General features: G+C 44.7%; 1 protein-coding gene across 7 annotated transcripts in view; it reads right to left on the minus strand.

Moving 5' to 3' along the window:
* Positions 1-19364, minus strand: part of HYDIN (HYDIN axonemal central pair apparatus protein) — a 442685-nt gene that overhangs the window by 95454 nt on the left and 327867 nt on the right. For all 7 annotated transcript variants that reach the window (XM_086688949.1, XM_086688948.1, XM_086688951.1 and 4 more), the window contains 6 exons: positions 17986-18225; positions 13573-13741; positions 10729-10908; positions 10075-10248; positions 7751-7924; positions 3714-3925 (listed from right to left, as the gene is read on the minus strand). In XM_086688949.1, coding sequence (XP_086545075.1) covers positions 3714-3925; positions 7751-7924; positions 10075-10248; positions 10729-10908; positions 13573-13741; positions 17986-18225 — 1149 coding nt within the window. The remainder of the gene's footprint in view (positions 1-3713; positions 3926-7750; positions 7925-10074; positions 10249-10728; positions 10909-13572; positions 13742-17985; positions 18226-19364) is intronic.

Below are 19364 nucleotides of genomic sequence, written 5' to 3' on the forward strand. Positions count from 1 at the left end.
TAGGGTGTGAAAGAAAGAGGGGCACCAAGAATGATCCCTTGGGTTTTAATCTGAGCATATGGGAAAATGGCAAAGTCATTAATTAAGAAAGAAAAAAAAACTGAAGGAAGAACAATTTTTTGCCTTGTTCTGTTTTGGGTGAGGGGCAAGAGTCACTTTTCAGACACATACATTTTGAGACGTGTTTAAACCATTCAACAGAGATAATGAATGTGAGTTTGCGTGTGTGAACCTCAGCTGGGCAAGAAATTGGGGTTGGAGACAGAAATGTGAGGGGCACACGCATCCTGAAAATATTTAAGTACTTAATTAATAAACTGGATGAGATCACCTATAGAGAAAAGGTAGATAACGAAAAGAAAAGAGCAGATGACTCAGTCCTAGCCTATTCCAAAAGCCTATGGATCTGGAGGATGTGGAGAAGCTGCAGGAGTAGGGGGAGTCCCAAATGAGGCAAAGGGGAAGGAGAAGAGCGTGGTGGTGTGCTGGCCAGAAGCACGTCCAGGAAGAGGACTTATCAGCTGCTATGAGGTCATGTGAGGTGGACGACAGAACACAGGCCACTGGATCTGGCAAGATGAATGCCAGCGACCTTGAGAAGAGTGATCCGTGGGGTGGTAAGGATAAAGGCCTCACTGGAATAGGTGAAAGAGAGAATGGGGGTTGAGGATGAGGAGGGAGGCATGCAGCCATTCTTGGGGGGAACAGCCCTAAAGAGGAGTTGAGGGACAAGGTAAGAGCTGGAGGGGGATCTGTGATGTCGGGACAGTGTTTTTAAAGACGGGAGGTAATAAAGCATGCATAGATGCTGATGACAAGGATCTATAGGGCAAAAAACAAATGGGAGGGAAAGGGGATGACTGCAGGAATTCAGCTCTTGAGTGAGAAGGGGTGGGGTCCAGTGCACATGTGCAGGGCCTAGGATGAGAGCAGGGGCAGTGACTCTGTGGCAGGGAGGGTGCAGCCTGGCTCGTTGGTCTGGTGGTGGGAGGATATGGTGATTGTCTTCTCATTGTTGCTGCTCCCTCCATGGGTCAGAAGAGAGATCATCAGCTGGGAATGAGGAAGAGGAAACGGTCTTAGGGGTTTGGAGAGTGATGACCACAATAAAATAGTTATCTTGAAGAGATGGATGGCAAATTTACTAGGGCAGACCAAAGGTCCGCTTGAGATTTGTGGTCTTAATTTTTAAATAAAGACCACTCAGGAGAGATGAAGATTGTCTCCAGCTGTGTTCAGCCGCTCTGCATGGAGGAGGTGGAGAATCGGCTGAAGTTTTGCTTGGAGAGTATGAGGAAGGGCAAGGGGGCAAGGGAATGCCTAAAGTGACAGACACAGATAACAAACCGAGTAAGATGGGGAGTGAAGGGGGTGGTAGGCAGTGACGATGTGGACTGGAGTTTTGGATGGGACCAGTTACTTCTCATAGAAGTCATCTGGAAGGTTAGAAGATGGTAGTCAGGATGTAGGATGTGTGGTCTAGAGGTCTTAGAATTTATGGGTAACGATGAACAAGTTCTTGAACATGACCATGGCAGTGAGGAGCTGAGGTGGGCATGGGACTGAGAAATGAGAGTGTTGTATTAAATGTCATTCAAAAGATAAGAATTTCCAGGGACTGCTCTCCCAGAACACAGTGATGTATAAACAAGTGACCTTATATTACAGTCATATCTTTACTATGTGACATATTATACATTGCTTTCCACTTGCAACATAAATAAACTTTAAGTCATCAGAGAGTTCATGCTTTAGGAGAGCTTTAGAAAACTGAAAAGCCATTTGTGGGTGGAGCATGCCAACAGAGTGACTGTTGTCCAAAGCATGAGTCCTGTCACACTGGAGAAGTGTGAGCAGCCATGTGGGCAGGGGTGATCTTGAACAGGCTCTGAGTTCCCTATTTATTGCAAGGGGATTGGGATCAGATTTAGTGTTTTCCGCTGCCTTTGATATATTCTAAAAAGCCTTGCTTCACTGTCCAGATGGATGGAACCCAATCAAAGGAAATGATTCCCTGTTTAATACAAATGACACCCCGTTTAATACAAATATGAGTTTTAGTTCATCCATGAATACCATATTTGGTCTTGAGAAAGAGGGTTAAATGATGCTGCAAAAGAAACTCAGTCGACGGTTCCAATTTTCAAGATGTTAGAAGAAGGAGGGACTGAAACGAAGATGAGAGGCATTATTTGGCACAAATTCAGCCCCCCAGAGTGTCCCATCCAACCTGCATACCTCCTCTCGTGAGAAGACCTTGGCTTCCATTCCATCCACCTGCGCCATCCAACATGTGGGTCCTCTCCTGCAAGGGCCTTCACCTCCACTCTGTTTTCTTCAACAGCCTCCTCTGAAGTGCCCACCTCTCCCACTCTCCCTACTGCACTCTTGGATGGTAACAAGACCCACAGACTCTTCATCAAATCCTGTTTCGTTCTGCTGCCCTCCTCTTAAATCCTTCTCTCCATATACTGCACTTCCCATATACTACTCTCAACTCCCTTGCCCCTTGTTCTGAGCACACTCATGCCCTTGCAATGGTGACTTCTCTCTCTACCTCTGAATGACTGCTTAGGGAAATTTTGAAACAGCGAAGTTATGCCTTCCTGTCTTGGCTGGAGAATCAGCATTCTAAACTGTCTTTTCTTTTGTCCACCACCCATTTCTGGTTCTATTCCTCCCGGTGGACACATCAGTGCTTCGCCACTCTCCTCAACCATGCTGTGCAACACTAACCTCCTCAATGCTTCCTGCAAAGACTTTGCATCCTGCACACGTCTTAGAGCCACTCAGCAAAGACCTTCTCCGACCTCCGCTCTCCACCTGCCTTCCCCACACGCAGCTGTATCTGTTTTCACCTTTACTGACTCCAGAAGGAGCTGGCCCCCGTCCCTTTTGACTGTGCTTAGTCCTTTCCTCCCTGTCTCCTCCAGGAATCTCATTCCCTCTTGGGTGGATTGTCACCTTACCCTCCTCCAGGAGCTCTTCTCCTTACAGACCTGCTTGTGCCTCCACCTCCTTTCAGAGAAACAACTCTCTTAACCCTAAATTTGCTCCTCTAACAACGTCTCTTTTCTTGTTCCTTGAAACATCTTGGAAGCCTACACTCACTTGACTCCACTTTCCCCCCGACAACTCATCACCTACCTCTCCACGGTGCCATCCACTGTCTGGCCACAGCACCTGCTATTCTGCCAAGATTGTTCTCAAAGTCCCTTGGCTGAGGCGCAAACTTTCTGACTACTTTATGACCTTCCATGACCCCTGTGCAGCCCTCCCACAATTCATATGAACGGTTTCATCCTTAGCATTCCTTTAGTATTAGACTGAGCCATATGAAATTGCCGTTCCAATGGTTGAATGTTGGCAATTTCATGCGGTTCAAGCCAATTCCTTTTACAAAGCTCTTTTGTCACCAATCTCATTTTATTGCAAATATTTGAATGTGTGGTTATCTCCTTCATCAGACTCTAGGGCAGCTTAAGTGCAGCGATTTTGCTTTATCTTTATTTTGTTAGCATTCAACCCAGTGCCTATAACATTAAAGTCACTTGCTGAACGCCTGCCAGATGACCTCTCCTTGCAGGACCTGCACCATGAACCTGGTGAGGGCCCCCACAGCAATGGCATGATGCTGACATGGCTGAGGGGTTCTGAGGAGAAAGGGCAGGAGGAGGGATCCCACCCCTCTTCTGGGGAGCCCTGGTTTGTACCTGTGGCGTTTCGGACGCATGCTGGTGGTGCTGCTTCTGAGACCCAGAGCCATGGCTCTCCGCCTTGCTTTTGGCAATCGTCATGCTCCCACGCATGGTCTTCGCTGATTTCATTTCAGGGGACAGGGTAGATTCTGAGGTAAACTTGCCCAGGGTCTCACTGCTCAGATGTGTCTGTCCCACAGCAGTTTGGCCTGAAGCAGCCTCCTGGGCTACACAGAGAGAGTGGGTTTATATTAAAAGTCACCTCAGGATGATCAGGAAATAATAGTGGGGATGGCACAAATCCAAGCGGGTTTGGTGTGATTCTCTTGAGGAGCACACAGCCGTCTCCATCTGCAGCTGGCTGGGAGGGGCTGGAAGAAGAGGCTACACACGCCGAGGCTGGATGAGGACAGGCGAGTGGAGAGGCTGGACTGGAGTCCAGGGCTCTTCGCTGCCCATCTGCCCAGTGGGTCCCATGTTAGTCTGCCCCACTTCCTCTTCCAGCCCCGAGGGCAAGCATTTCTGAAACTGCTGGTCCACTGTAGCCCTGCCTTGGAAAGCTGACACCTCAGATGGGGTAATGTGGTTGTGCGCTAGGCAGCCTCCACGTTTTCCAGCTCAGGAAGACTTGCTAAGACTCCTTATTCCTTGTTGGCCATTTCCACAAATAAGCCCTCAGAACTCCCTTGAGAGCTGTCACTATCCTTTGTCCCTCTGTCCCTCCGCTGAGAGCTGGTTATAGGTACAAGGACACCATACTGCACCTGGGGGTGTCAGGGGTCAAAGGGCATGAGGCCACCAGTGGAACAGCTGTACCAACATTCTGTTGGTTGGTCCCTCGTTCATCCAGGTCCTGTTACCCCCGGTGCCTCCAGGCTCTACCTGATTGTGATGGCTCCAGCCTCTTGCCACCTGTGCCCACTCACTTCGCCACGAGTCCTATGCCTCCACGGCCGCTCCCGCCCCCACTGATGGCTGTAGGGTCTCTTCTGTGCTGTCCCCATGTCTGTCAGCCTCCCCTGCCAGCGGCGTCATCCTGCCATATCTTACAAGGCCAGCTCTTCCTGATATAATACTAATAAGGGTTTTCATTTCATCTCTCATTTCTTTCAAGACATCATCATTTCACCTCCATTTTTCCTCACTGCCCAGCTTCTAAAACAGTAGTGTGGACCACATCTGTCCAATAGACGTATAATGTGTATGCAATTTAGATTTTCTAGTAGCCACATTAGAAAAGTACAAATCGATTTCCACAGTATGTTTAACCCAATCTACCCCAAATGTGATTATATCAACAAATTTCTACCTTGTTATTTTACAGTCTTTTTTTCCTACTACATCTTCAACTCCCATGTGCCATCCCCTACCCCCTGCCTGAACTGCCACCCCCAAGCAGCACATTTCAATTTGGACACCCATGTTTCAGGTGGCTGGTGGGTACTGCATGGGACAGGGACACACAGGGTTAGATTTACCACTTCTGCTTCAGGACAGCCTGTGGACCCCACAGTGAACAGCCAGTGTAGGTTTGGGTTTAACCCCTCCATTGAAAGGGCTTTCTCCAAAGCGCCCAATGACCTCTGAACTGTGACCCACAGTGGCCCTCTCTCAGGGCTCATTCTATCTGTACTTCCAGCAATCTATGACTACATTCATTCATTGATTTGACACATTTTTGGAAGTATTTACTCTGTGTCTACTCTGTGCCAGGTACCAACCCAGGGGCTGGGAATGCATCAGTGAAGAGAACGAACACACATCCCTGCTCCCAGCTAACATTCTGGTGGGGTAGGGAGACAGTAGCATAAGGAAGTCAAGTAAATGGTATATGAACCAGTGATAAGGCCTATGAGACAGACAAGGCCAAGGTGCCCAGACCCAACCAGGGCACTGGAGAGGTGTGCAAACCCTTCTTGCCCCTCCCGCCTGCAGCTCTGTTTCCTTGACTTCTCTGCATCCTGCTCTCCTGACTGCCCACCTCTCTGACACTCCCTCTGCCTTCTCGGCCTCCCTGGCTTCTCCTCTACCCACACTCCTCTTAAAATATAAGTGTTCCCCAATGTCCTGTCCTGCCCTTTCCGTCCCTCTCCTCTTTCTGGAACTTTCTGGGCTGATTTTCTTTATTCCAGCAGGTGCACCTCTTACTTTCTTGAGGAAGACTCCCCCTGTTATATCTTTAGCTTGACATGACCTCCTCAGGTAGGAAGACCAAATCCACAGTTTCTTATGGGACACCAATACAGCTCCAAAGACCTCTGTCAAATGTAGTTTAATTGACAGAAAAGGAAACAAAATCTAAGAGAACCAGAATTATGATGTAGCTTGGGGTTCCCACTGACGGTAGCTGAAATACGCCATCCCAAAATATGACTATTAGAGTTCAGGATATGCCACCTCAAAATACGCTGCTTGCTTTTGAACTGTGGGCACTTGAAAAACAGAAAATGTGGGGAGAAGACTTCTCTGACCTTCTCTTATCTGTCTAAAGACAAGTGTCCAAAGGGAACTCAACTGTCACAAATCCCCACCCTGGGAGTTCCATCCAGCAGAGTGGACTGACTCATCACAGGAGAGGAGACACGCTTGTCATTAACTACCGTACCCTCGTCCATTGTTCTGTGGGTCCATTCATCTTCCCTAAGACTCATTTGCTCTCCCCTAAGAGGACTACCTCCCTCCTCTTCTCTCCCTGTGAAGATGGTATTTAATTCAGAATTCTAAGTCACCTCATTTCCTCCTGAGTATCTTCCATGTACACAGGAAGGACACATGTTAATAAACTTATTTTTTTTCCTTGTTAATCTTTTATTATAGCAGTCTCTGCCAAGAACTCAGGATAGAGAGAAAATTATTTTTCCTCTCTTTCACTACTCAAAAGCTACTTTTCTGACCTTTTCAGCAAAGAATCTTCTATTTCCCTAAGCATTCTATGCAGAGGTATGGAAGGGGCATGTCTAAAAGCCCCAGCCACTTTTATCAATCAACCAGCAGGCATGGTGCACTATTAGAAATGATGTTATGCTGTTATGAATGAATATTTATTAAAAATGGTTCCTCTCAGAGCAATCACTCTACTTCAATGTATTTTCCCAATTGAGCAGCCATCTCCTGCCCTGTCGGTCCATAGACAACCTGATGGAGCCAGAATTCTCTACCTCTGGTAGGCAGGCCACACCAGGCCTCACTACTATGGTGTTCAAAACCTTAATTAATTTTCTTCTCCAACAAACTTTCTCCTTTTCCCACATTTCCTATCTTGGTAAATGACATCACTCTCTTCCTGGTTTCCATGACTGGAAATTCTAGGTGACCATCTGGAATGCCTCCCCATCTTTCAATTTCCTGCCATGCAGGTGCTAGGGGGTCGGCTGGCCCAAACCTGTTCACTGTCGGCATCTCCAGTGCTTCCTTTACAAGACATTACAAGAGCTGCTTTCCTAGTGTGGCTTTCTGACCATTTCTCCCAGAGGGTGATAACCGCCCGACTCCTCTGTTCCTTCAAAATAAAACCCAAATTCCTAATCTCGGCATCAAGGTCAACCAAGATGGGCCTGAGCCTGCCTTCCCACCTCTAATTTACTGTCAGCTTCCTTGCTTTCTTGGGCCGGAATGTACTTGACTTCATCTTTGCCTGCCTGTCCTTTAAAGCTCATTTGCATGAAAGCTTCCCCAGATCAAGCTGGTTGGACCCCAGCCATCCCAAAGTTGCCCTTTCACAGAAGTCAGTATTCCTGTTACATTATTTCCCTCTGCTCTGAACAAGTCCATGTCTGTTCCCCTTCCACAAGTCACCCCCAAAAGTGTGGGCTGCCTCTTATTCATGGTCCTGTTCCCCGTAGCACCAAATGTGTGCCTGTCTGGGCAGCGGGGAGAGCCACAGATACTCAGTGAAGGCAACTCTTCCCTGGGCTGTAAGTTGGCAGTATGTTGTAAGTCAGCTTTCAACCAGGCTGGGGGAGAAAAGCTCAACGGGGGACACAGAGAAGATGGGTATCAGCAGCAGGCTGCCGGCCACTTGACCACAGAAAGTCAGGGGAAAAGGCTCTTACCAGACTCTTCTCCTTCCTTCATGGACTGCTCTATGGCAGCTCTGATACAGAGCTCACGGGCCCGGATCCCCGGGATGTTGCTGCCATCAGAGATCGCTTCAAGCACGATGGAGTCGATGTTCAAGCAGGCTGCATTGTAGTACCTGGCCATGCTGACTGCGGTGGCTGATTTCCCTGAAAAAAAGGTCAGGAGGTTGAATTTCCTGGCTCTCAGTTGCTTAGTGTCTCTAGACAGAAGAAGTTTCTAGAATGGAGGCCCCTGTAGAGAAATCTCTCCAAGCGCTTTGCCTCTATGTCTCTTGTGCGGCCACAGATGGCAGCAGAAAAGAGAAAGGAGATCGGAACCACAAGTCAGGACCACAGATTCTTGTCCTCATTCTGCCACCCATGTGTTGTGCACCGTGTGATGGCAACACGTTTGCTCTCTGGATTTTCTCCTCAGTCTAGATGGTAATTCTATCAGATGACCTTTAAAAGTCGTGTAGCTCTACTGTCTCTGATTCTAATGGGAAGACTTTTTTGGTTTAAGGAATAACTTGTGTTGATCTTTCTTTTCTCATTTCAAAATATCTGCTTGTTAAAAAGAAAGCAGAAAATTCAAAGAACAAACAGGAGGGAAGGAAAAAGAAGATCCGTAATTTGCTCACCCAGAGATATTACAGTTAGCATATGGCTGCTAAGTATGTATATATAACTACCTTATTTATATTTCTTATAAAGAAATGGGTTATGTGGTAGGCTGAACAATGCTCTCCCCCCCGCCAAAGACATCCACATCCAAATGTCTGAAACCTGTGAATATGTTACCTTATGTGGTAAAGGGGGTTAGCACCTTCGATTAAGTTAAGGATCCTCATATGGGAAATTATCCTGGATTATCTGGGGGGGGGGGCAACATAATCCCAAGGGCCCTTATAGGAGAAAAGCAAGAGGGTCAGAGTCAGAACAGGTGATTATGATGAAAAGGAAGAGAGACTGGAAGATACTATGATACTGGTTTTGAGGATGGAAGAAGGGGCCACAAGCCAAGGAATGCAGGTAACATTTCTAGAAGCTACATAAGGAAAGGAAATGGGTCCTCTCCTAGAAGCCTCCAGAAGGAATGCAGCTCTTTTGACACATTTTAGACTTCTGACCTTCAGAAGGAAAGTAAATTTGCATTGTTTCAACTTACTAAATGTGTAGTTATTTGTTATGGTACCAATAGGAAATTAATCCAGATTACAAATCCTAAGTATCACATTTTTCTTACTTAAAATGATGTACCATGAACGCCTTTCTATTCATTTAGTACATTTCTATGGCACTTAAAGAAATTGTGGTGATATCTGTACATAACTTACCATTTTAACCATATTTTAAGTTGCATAAGTACATTCATACTATTGTGTGATCATCACCACCATAGGCCTCCAACACTTTTTCATCTTCTCAAATGGAAACTCTGTACCCATTAAACAACAAGCTCCCATTCTTCTCCTTCCCAGTCCCTGGAAACTACCACTCTTCTTTCTGTTTTATGAATTCGACCACTGCAAGCACTTCATATCAGGAGAATCATACAGCAATTATCCTTCCGTGATGATTTCACTTAGTATAATATCTTCAGTGTTCCACTATATTGTAGCATGAATCCGAGTTTCCTTCTTTTTTGAGGCTGAATAATGTCCCATTGTACCGTATTTTGTTTTTCCGTTTATCTGTCAGTGGACAGTTGGGCTGTTTCTACCTCTTGGCTATTGTGAGTAATGCTGCTATGGACAGGGGTGTACAAAACACTGTTTATAGTGGCAAAATAACTTACTATGTGGATGCACTAAAGCTTAATTAACCAGTCTTCTATACTGAATGCTTCAATTGCTCCCAAGTTTTTATGATGCTAAGCAGCGCTGCAGTGAATGTTCATGCAGTTAATCTTTGTCCACATCACTAAACAGATTCTTAAGGTAAGCTTATAGAAGTAATATTTCTAGCTCAAGGAGCTTGTGCTTATTTCCCCCTCTCCTCTTGTTTTATCATTTATTTTTATTTTTTCCCCCCTCTTTCTAAAGAATTTAATGTCTTGGATTTTTCCCTAATATTATTTTAAAATTATTGGAAGAATATAAGCTCAAACAACTCAGAGATATATTAATTAAAAATAAGGTGTCCCTGCTCTTTCTCTAACACTGTTTCTCCGAGATTGGCAATTTAATAGTTTGGGGATAGTCCCATGGTATACAAATCAAAAAAAAAAAAAAAAGAGTCTTTTGTTATCTCGAAAATTACATGTGCGAACTTCACCATAACCCTTAAAGTGACAACCCTTGGGAGCTGTGGCATACCCGACAAGGGTGTCCCGTGGATGATAATGGCGATGCCCTTCCTGTTCTTGGCCATGCGACCTTCTGCAGAAATATCAATGCCCAGGTGGCGCGCGATCGCCTTGCTCACTGGGTTGTTCTCTACTTCTCCAACCTCTTCCGTCGAGTGGCTGTCAACACTCTGTATCTTGTCAGCTGCAAATTAAAAATATACGTGTACAAGTGCATGCCCATGGGCACGCCCAGAATTCATACAGTCTGATGGAAAGGAGAACCACTTTTTCTTTTTGAACACTGCTGCGGCACAGTGGCAAATTAACTGCTGCACCTGTTGTCACAGTTCCCATTCCCCCCTGCAGTGGATGGGAAGTGCCCTTTATAGCTGATAATTTGTCGACAGCTACTGGAAGTGAAAATACAGATACCCTTATTGACTGTTAATTCCATTTCTGGGGGAATATCTCCTGCTGAAAAAATAATACTGGAAACTAGCTGAATGTGCAACATTAAGGGGAATGGCTGACTAAGTGATGTCATATTCCTACTACAGAATTAATACACGGTAGTGCTAAAAGGCTCAAGGGTGCATTTTAGGGAGAAAAGTAAAAAGGCACTGGACAGTCTTCCCACTTCTCTTAGAGAGAACTGGTACAAAACATTTAAATGTTTGGTTACTTTGAAACATTATTTTTTCCAGGCTTTCTTCATCCTCCTCTTCATCTGGGTAGGTCTTGGACTCGACCGTGGGAATGCGCCGTTCTTTAGGGTTGGACGTGACAGAGATCCCTTGGCTCAGTGAGGTCCTCTTTGTACTGCCAGAGGTGCCTTGTTCTGATGAGGGCATATCTTCCTCTTCTGCCCGAGAAACAAAGAACAAAAACATGGGGGAAGTGTTGGGAGGGGGACAAGGGAGACAGGTATGGAAAAAGAAAGAGACAAAGTGGAGAATCGCTGACCTGGTTACCATCACCCTGGACTAGCCAAAGCCAAGAAACAAGATCTGCAGTCAGTTGGCTGTTAAGAAGGTTCTCTGCCCAGGGGCACCTGGGTGGCTCAGTCACTTAAGCATCTGACTTAGGTTCAGGTCATGATCTCGTGGTTCATGCGTTCCAGTCCTGTGCTGGGCTCTCTGCTGTCAGCACAGAGCCTGCTTCAGATCCTCTGTCTCCCTCTCTCTCGGCCCCTCTCCCGTTGGTTCTCTCTCTCTCTCTCTCTCAAAATAAATAAACTTTAAAAAAAAATTTCTCTGCCCAGAGTGTTTCTACATCTTAACATTAAAAAGACTAAAATTATATATTTTCTCCAGAAAATTTAGAAAATTCAGAAGAGCAAGACTTATACAATTCATCTGCAAAAGAGATGTAGATAGAACAAGAAACAGTGACTGAGGAGTTGCAGCTGGACTTTATGATACCAGGACTGCAGAGCTGTGGCCTCTCAGATCCTTAATTTAAAATTTTTCAAAGCTGACCTTGGGATCATGTTGTATATACCAATTTGTAGCCTGTTTTCCCCCTAAATCTGTCATGAACATTTGTCTATGCCATTGCCAAGTACACCTACCAATTTGTCTGCCTAGAACCCTCCTCACAATTTCAGTGGGGGTGTTGGGCTGTGACTGTACAAAATGACCCCCTTTACCGGGCCTGTTGACGGGGGTTGACACTGTCTTTGTTTAGAGGTTGGATCTGAGGCAGAGAGGTCGGAGGTCTCCCGTGACTGGCTTCCCTGGCCGTGGTGCGGGAAGCAGGGAGGATGGTCTGCACGTGAGCAGAGGGAGCACAGGCTCAGGGAAGCCCTGGGGAAAAGCTGAGTATGCACCTTCCCGGCTCCCTCTGAACCCGTGGGTCCCTGTTCTCGGCCAACTTCCAATGGGCCAAATGAAAAAACGAACCCACAACTGTACTGTGTAAGGACGGGGACGAGAGCAACAGGGTCCTTCTCTGATTTTGTGATGCCCTTTACACATGGCAGCACCCCCAGCTTTCTGTCCCAGTGGTTCTGAGTTCCAGCGTCTCCCCTCCCACCACCTTCCTGGTTGTGGGCTCTCAAAGACAGGGCCTGTTTCACTGATCGGTTTACAGTTCTTCAGCTCCGTTCTTGGAACACTGTGGGTGCTTGTTATAGGCTTAACTAGTTACCCTAAAATTCTTAGGTTGAAATCCTACTCCCCAGTACCTCAGAAAGTGGCTATGTAATAAAGTTAAAAAGGGGTTATATGGATGCCCTATTCCACCCACACTCCAGTATAACTGGTGTTCTTTAAGAAGAGACTAGGACAGACACAGACAGAAGACCATGTGAACACCAGGGGAAGACAGGCAGCTACAAGCCAAGGAAGGAGGTTCTGCAGACAATGACCCAGCTGACACCTGGATCTTAGGCTTTGAGCCTCCTGAACTATGAAAAAATAAATTTCTGTTGGTTAAGCCACCAAGTCTGTGGTCTTTGCGATGTCAGTTCTGGTAAACTAATAGTGCTCAATGACACTGACCAGGAGATTGAGGGCAAAGGTGGTCTTCTTCTCTCATCTTCTCCTTTTAGGACAAACTAGTATTCTCTAACTGGCTCCCTTGAGAGATAAGACAAGTCCAAGGTCAGGAGAAAATGGACTCCATTCCATTCATTCATTCACTGTTATAGCACATGTTATTGGGCACTGTGACGTATCAGGTGCAGTTCCATGCTTTGGGGTTACAAGTGGGGAATGCATGATCACTGCCTTTATGGGGGCTTCTTATTGGGGGGGGGAGACAGGTATGAAGAAAACAATTACACATGTGATGACTATTACACAGAAGAACAGGGAGGGCACATTTCCAAGATGAGGGCATGATAAACAGGAAGGAGAAGCATGCATCACGACAAGCTGCATGGTGCTACAGGTCATCAAGGACCCTTGATGCTCAGGTGCACAAAAGGGAGCCCATGGATGGGTGGTGGGGTAATACAGGGGCGCTGGGCCAGAAAGGGGCACATTATGAGAGCACAGTCCAGTTTTATGATTGGGGTTTGGCTTAAAGACCGTGGAGGGCCAACCTCATCCTTTGGGGAACCCCCACTCCTGACCTCTCTTAGGACACCAAGTTGTACCCTGTGTGACATATTCAAGCACACACAGAAGCCACGGAGTACAGTGGTTACCGTCGTGGATGCCAGAGTCAGAGAGATCTGGGCTTGAATCCTGACTCTGCCCCTTCACACTGTGGACCTGGTGTGTCAGTGCTTTAGTTTCTCAGGTAAGTGTGTAAAGCCTAAGTGTTCTTCTATCCCTCTATTAGCTGTTTTTAAGCCTGAACTCCCCACTAGACTCTAGTGGGAGCAGAGCGTATCCCTGTCTCTGCATTCATACTGTGGGGAGAACAGGCCCACTTTGTGACGTTACAGATGAAATATGTGAGGCACCAGCATGCGCCCAGCATGTGGCAGCTGCTCGGTAAGTGGCTGGCCTCCCAGCAGGGACACATCCAGGGCACCAGCACAGTGGCTGAAGCCGGGCTCTCGGCCCTGAGCTCTCACCGTTTTCCTGGGCCAGACTCTCCAGAAACTTTGCCTTCATCTGTTCCTCTTTGGACCGCTTCATCTCCTTAAAGTACTCATAAACCTCTGGGGGTAGCTTTTCCCCCGGAACACGGGGAGGCAGCAGCAGGGTGTTGTAGGAATCATAGCCCTTCAGCATTCGCAAGATCTGCAAGAGGACGACAGGAACTGCTGCTGGGTGTGCTAGAAGCTTTCTCCTGACAGTCCTCGGAGGGTCTGCTTACCCACCAGGTAAAACCCCTGCTCCTTCCTGTACAAGGGGCCTTTGGAGAGGTCTAGAAAGTAAGTCCGGGCCCTGAAGCTGGGGATACAAGATCTCGATTTTTGCCCCATTTGAGCCCAGGCATTTCATATGCGGAAGAGAATTTTCCTCTTATTTTACAAACATCATATACTGTTTTTCTTTCTTTTTTTCCCTTGACAAAAGTACAGAACTCCATTATCCACTTTGAGCTACACGTTCTTGAAAAACACTGTAGTTAGAAATGTTATACAAGGGAGGAAGGTGGTTGTCTCACAGAGGATTCAGGGAGAAACAGATAAAATGGTATTAAGTATGTGTGTGCATGAGTATGTGTTGGGGGTATGGGGGTAGGGAAGGAATATGTATTAGGGTTATCAGACAAAATACAGGATGCCCAGTTTAATCTGAATTTTAGATAAACAGTGAATAATTTTTTAGTACAAAAATGTCCACATAAAATAAGTCATATGTTTTTTATCTGAAATTCAAACTTAACTACGTAATTTGTTTTTCTTTCTACAAAATCTGGTAACCCTAGTGTGTATGTATATTTATAAAACCAGTGCAACAAGGTTCTAGAAAGCAATCACTTCCTGTATGGCCTAATTTATGTGAAAAATCTGTTTTGTTGAGTAACCTTTCTCCAGGATCATTATTTTTGGTTGTGTGAAAACCACCATTAAGAAGCTCATTCTAAAATTTATATGGATGAACAAAGAGCTAAGAATAGTTAAAACAACTGAAACTAATAATCCTATATGTTAATTATACTTGAATATAAAAAATAGTAAAAAAGGGAAAAAGAATAGTTAAAACATTAATGAAAAAGAAAAAGAGAGGATCGCCCTACTAGATATTAAGACTGTTGAAGCTGGAGTAACAGACAGTGTGGGACTGATGTTGGGATAGACAAACTGGCCAATGACATGATATAGAGAAGAGAGCTTGGAAGAAACCCACTCATACATGGAGTTTGATTCAGGAGACAGGTGGCATGGCAGGTCAGTGGGTGAAAGGAAGGAATATTCCAAAGACTGGGTGATGGAGACATACAATGGCCTGGACAACTTGCTTCAACTGGAGCAATTCTAAAGAGACAGCCTAGCGGTAGAGCTTCCTGTGGGGTCTGCTGAGGTCTCTGCTGTAATCTCATCACAGCTCATCTCTCTGCCCGGCACTGCTTGCCTTATTCTTCACTGGCGTTGCTCCTGAGAGGGCTCCCTACCAAATCTGCATACACATCTCGGAGTCTTAGACTCTGCTTGAACCTGGCCCACAACAGAGGATGCAGTGCCAACATAAGCCATTGAGCGTTTCATGAATACCTAATGAAAAGATTCCTTTCCAGAGCGACAAATTCCCCTTCTGAGAAAAACTTTGAGATGCAGAATCTAAATTGGGCAGAGCATAAATATTACATGTAAAGAAGACAGAAGATTTAAAGGCTGAGTTGGGGGAGAGTCCAGAGGAAGAAGAACCACCTTAGCTAAGCCATTCCCAAATTCCTGACCCACAGACAACATGAGATAACAAACACTTATTGTTTTAAGTTGCTAAGCTTGGGGGTAATTTGTTTTGCAGCAATAGATAACTAATTAATAAGCAAAAAAGCATCAGCTTCATGAACAGCAAAACCTTAGGAGAAAACAATGGAACAATGCATTTAAGATATTCAAGTGCAGAAAATGTGAGCCAAGGATATGGTATCCAACCAAACTTATCTTCAAGCATAAAAGCCACAGATTAATAGTCATGAACGTATGTGTACTCAGGGAATAGTGTTCCCATGATCCCTACCTGAGGAATCCACTAGAGAATGAGCTTCAGACAATAGAGTGGTTACTGAAGAAGCTTCATCACAAGGACTGGTGTTGAACATTGAATGTATTTAAATATAGAACTAAAACTAAGTGATAGAAATTAGGTTCTGACATCATAATATTATAGGCTCTGACATGACAGATACACCACAAAAAGCAAAACATGGAGGGAGTGTACATGAGATGATTACCCAGCAGGCATTAATTTAAAAGAATATCATTTTAAATTAGAGGATGGTGAGAAGAGAGAAAAAGAGATTAGTGGCTCATTTCATAATATCTCACAGTAGGGAACTAAGAGGCAGTTTCTACAAAGTAGGGTACTAAGGAGTTCATACAGCTCAGCCTCAAGGTAGCAGAACAGGATGGAGACAGTAAAAAGGGACCTGGAGAGATGACGTGGAACAGAATGGAGAGCCCATAAGTAGACCCAAATAAATATAGTCAACTGACCTTTGACAAAGGAGCAAATGCAATACAATGAACAAAGACACTTTCCAACTAACAATGCTGGACCCAGACACCCACATACAAAATACCCAAATCTAGATAGACCCAATATCTTTCACAAAGCTTAAAATGGATCATAGGCCTAAACGAAAACCATATAATTATAAAACTCTTAGAAGGTGATATAAGAGTGACCTAGGGTGTGGTGATCACATTTTAGATACAACACCAAAGGCATGGTCCATGAAAAGAATAATTGAGAGGGTGGACTTCCTTAAATTTAACAACCTCTGCTCTGCAAAAGACAATGTCAAGTGAGTGAAAAGACAAGTTACAGACTGGGAGAAAATATTTGCAAAAGATGCATCTGATAAACTTGTGTTATTCAAAATATTTAAAGAACTCTTAAAACTTAACAATGAGAAAACAAATCACCCAATTAAAAAATGAGCTAAAGACCTTAACAGACACCTCACTGAAGAAGATATACAGATGGCAAATCAGTATATGAATAGATGCTCCACATTGTATGTCATCAGGGAAATGCAAATTGAAATGAGATACCACTGCAGACTTATTAGAATGGCCAAAATCCAAAACACTGACAACATCCAATGCTGATGAGAATGAGGAGCAACAGGAACTTTCACTTATTGCTGGTGGGAGTGCAAAATGGTACGATCACTTCGGAAGACAGTCTGGCAGTTCTTATAAAACTAAATGTACTCTTACCATACGGTCTGGCAGTTGTGCTACTTGGTACTTATCCAAAGGAGATAAAAATGTATGTCCACACAAAATCTGCACGTGGATGTTTATGGCAGCTTTATTTATAACTGCTCAGATATGGAAACAACCATGATGTCCCTCAGTAGGTGAATGGGTAAATAACCTGTTATGTCCAGACAACGGACATAAAAAGAAATGAGCTATCAAGCCATGGAGGTAACTTAAGTGCATATTACTAAATGAAAGAAGCCAGTCGGAAAAGGTATACTGTATGATTGCAACTATATGACACTCTGGAAAAGACCAAACTATGGAGATAGTAAAAAGATCAGTGGTTGCCAGGAGGTGGGGGGTGGGGAGGGATGAATAGGCAGAGCAGAGAGGATTTTTAGGGCAGTGAAAATACTCTATATGATACTATAATGCTGGATACATGTCATTATACATTTGTCCAAATCCAAGGAATGTACAACACCAAGACTGACCCCCAATGTAAACTGTGAATTTTGGGTGATTATGAAGTATCAATGTAGGTTCATCAATTGTAACAAATGTACCACTCTAGTAGGGGATGCTGATAATGGAGGAAGGTATGTATGTGTGTGGGGCAAGGGGTATATGGGAAATATCTGTAACTTCCTCTCAATTTTGCTGTGAGAAAAAAGTTTAAAACAAGTACATGGAGGAACAATTGGAAAATATATAGCCCTGAACAAACAGAAAAAAAAAGTGGCAGATTCAAGCCCTAACATAATTTTATTAAATGTAAATGGTCTAAATACACTAATTAAGGATGGAGACTGTCAGAGTGTATTTTTTTTAAAGACTCAATTACATGCTGTCTACAAGAAACTCACTTCAAATATGACAGCGGCATACATTCTTTACTATTAAACTTTTAGCACGCATTAGTTTTTCAATTAGTTGTTTAAAATGTGTGATGAGATCACAAAGAAGTAATAAATTCTGCTCAGAGCAAGGGTCAGGAAAGGCTACAAAGTGGGCTTTAAATTGACAAGGAAGGGCTTAAAGTGAAGAAGAGGCAAAGGTTAGGAGGAAGTTAGTTGTCCATGCAGAGGGAAGAGCACAGGTACATGGTAGGACAGAGCAGGGATAGGAAAAGGAAATTTGGTTTTCGCCTCTGCTCACCTTCTCTTCTAGGAGATACTGTTGGTCAAATTCTAAGGAGTAAAACTCAATGGGAAAGTTGCAGGGATTCTTTACCACCACCTCAGCCTCGTCTCCAGGTGCATAAGGCAGCAGTGGCCCCAGCTCCAGAAAAGAAGGACTAAATTCCAACCGTGGCTCAAGACCTTGCCCCTCTACCAGCAGTGTAAGCTTTTGAGGACTCTGAGCAATCTGGAAAACCAGGGTTTGGCTGTAGAACTTCTGGAAATCATAAAAAACAAAACAAGCATCTTAACTTTTTGTGTTATATGCTCTGTAAACCTGAAAGCCACTGTGGGGACAAAATTGAGAGAAAATTTTTGGGGCACCTGGGTGGCTCAGTCTGTTAAGCGTCTGACTTTGGCTCAGGTCATGGTTCGTGGGTTCAAGCCCTGTGTCAGGCTCTGTGTTGACAGCTTGCTCAGAGCCCGGAGCCTGCTTCGGATTCTGTGTCTCCTTCTCTCTCTGCCCCTCCCCTGCTCACACTCTGTTTCTCAAAAGTAAATAAATGTAAAAAAAAAAAAAAAAGAAAACTTTTCATGTAAAATTACATGAGAGTAATTTATATTACTGCATTAATACTAGGTTTCTAGCATGCTAGGCACTGTACAAAGTGCATCATCACTCGTAAAAGGCCCTCTGAATGCCGCACTCAGATCCTTCAGACCCTCCAGTGTGTTCAGATGGGCCACTGTCTGCACCTCTGGGCTCTCATTTCATGGGCCCTGCTGCCTATGGGCAGGGAAGGGTGGAGCAGAAGTGCTGGGGATTAATCCCTTCCAGGAGCAATTCTCAAACATTGACTCAGGAACTACCACATAAATACCCCAGGTCCCTTGCTCCTGGGAAGGGTTAATTCTGAAATATGCATTTTGTCTATTTCCACAGAGTTTCCCAGTAGGATTATGTTCCAGTCTCCAAGGTAGCTGGCTCATTCACATGCCTTATTAGCTGCCTGCCTTTCCCTGACCACCTCCTACTTCTCCATCAGTGTTTCCTACACTTTCCAAATAATCTGTTTGCACTTAAATCCTTGTCTCCAAGTATGTTTCTTGGAGAATCTGAATTAATATACAGAAGTTATTTGAAAATACAGTTAAGCAGTGGGTCAGGGGTAATCAGCTGGGGCATTGAGTTTATCAGATATAATTACAATCTGAATACCAGTTAATAGTGATATCAACTATTGTAATCTGGTTTTTACTGGGGGACCTACTAAAAATGTGGAATCACAGGCCCCAACCTTAAAGATCCCAACTTGACAGGGGCAGGGTAAGGCTGGGAATTCTGCATTTTTAACCAGATGCCCAGGTCATTCTGATACAGGTGGGTTCATGGCTTGGGTTTGGAGGCCATGAGTG

The sequence above is a fragment of the Puma concolor genome, chromosome E2 (assembly GCF_028749965.1).
Source record: "Puma concolor isolate L17-30 chromosome E2, mPumCon1.1.hap2, whole genome shotgun sequence".
NCBI lineage: Eukaryota > Metazoa > Chordata > Mammalia > Carnivora > Felidae > Puma > Puma concolor.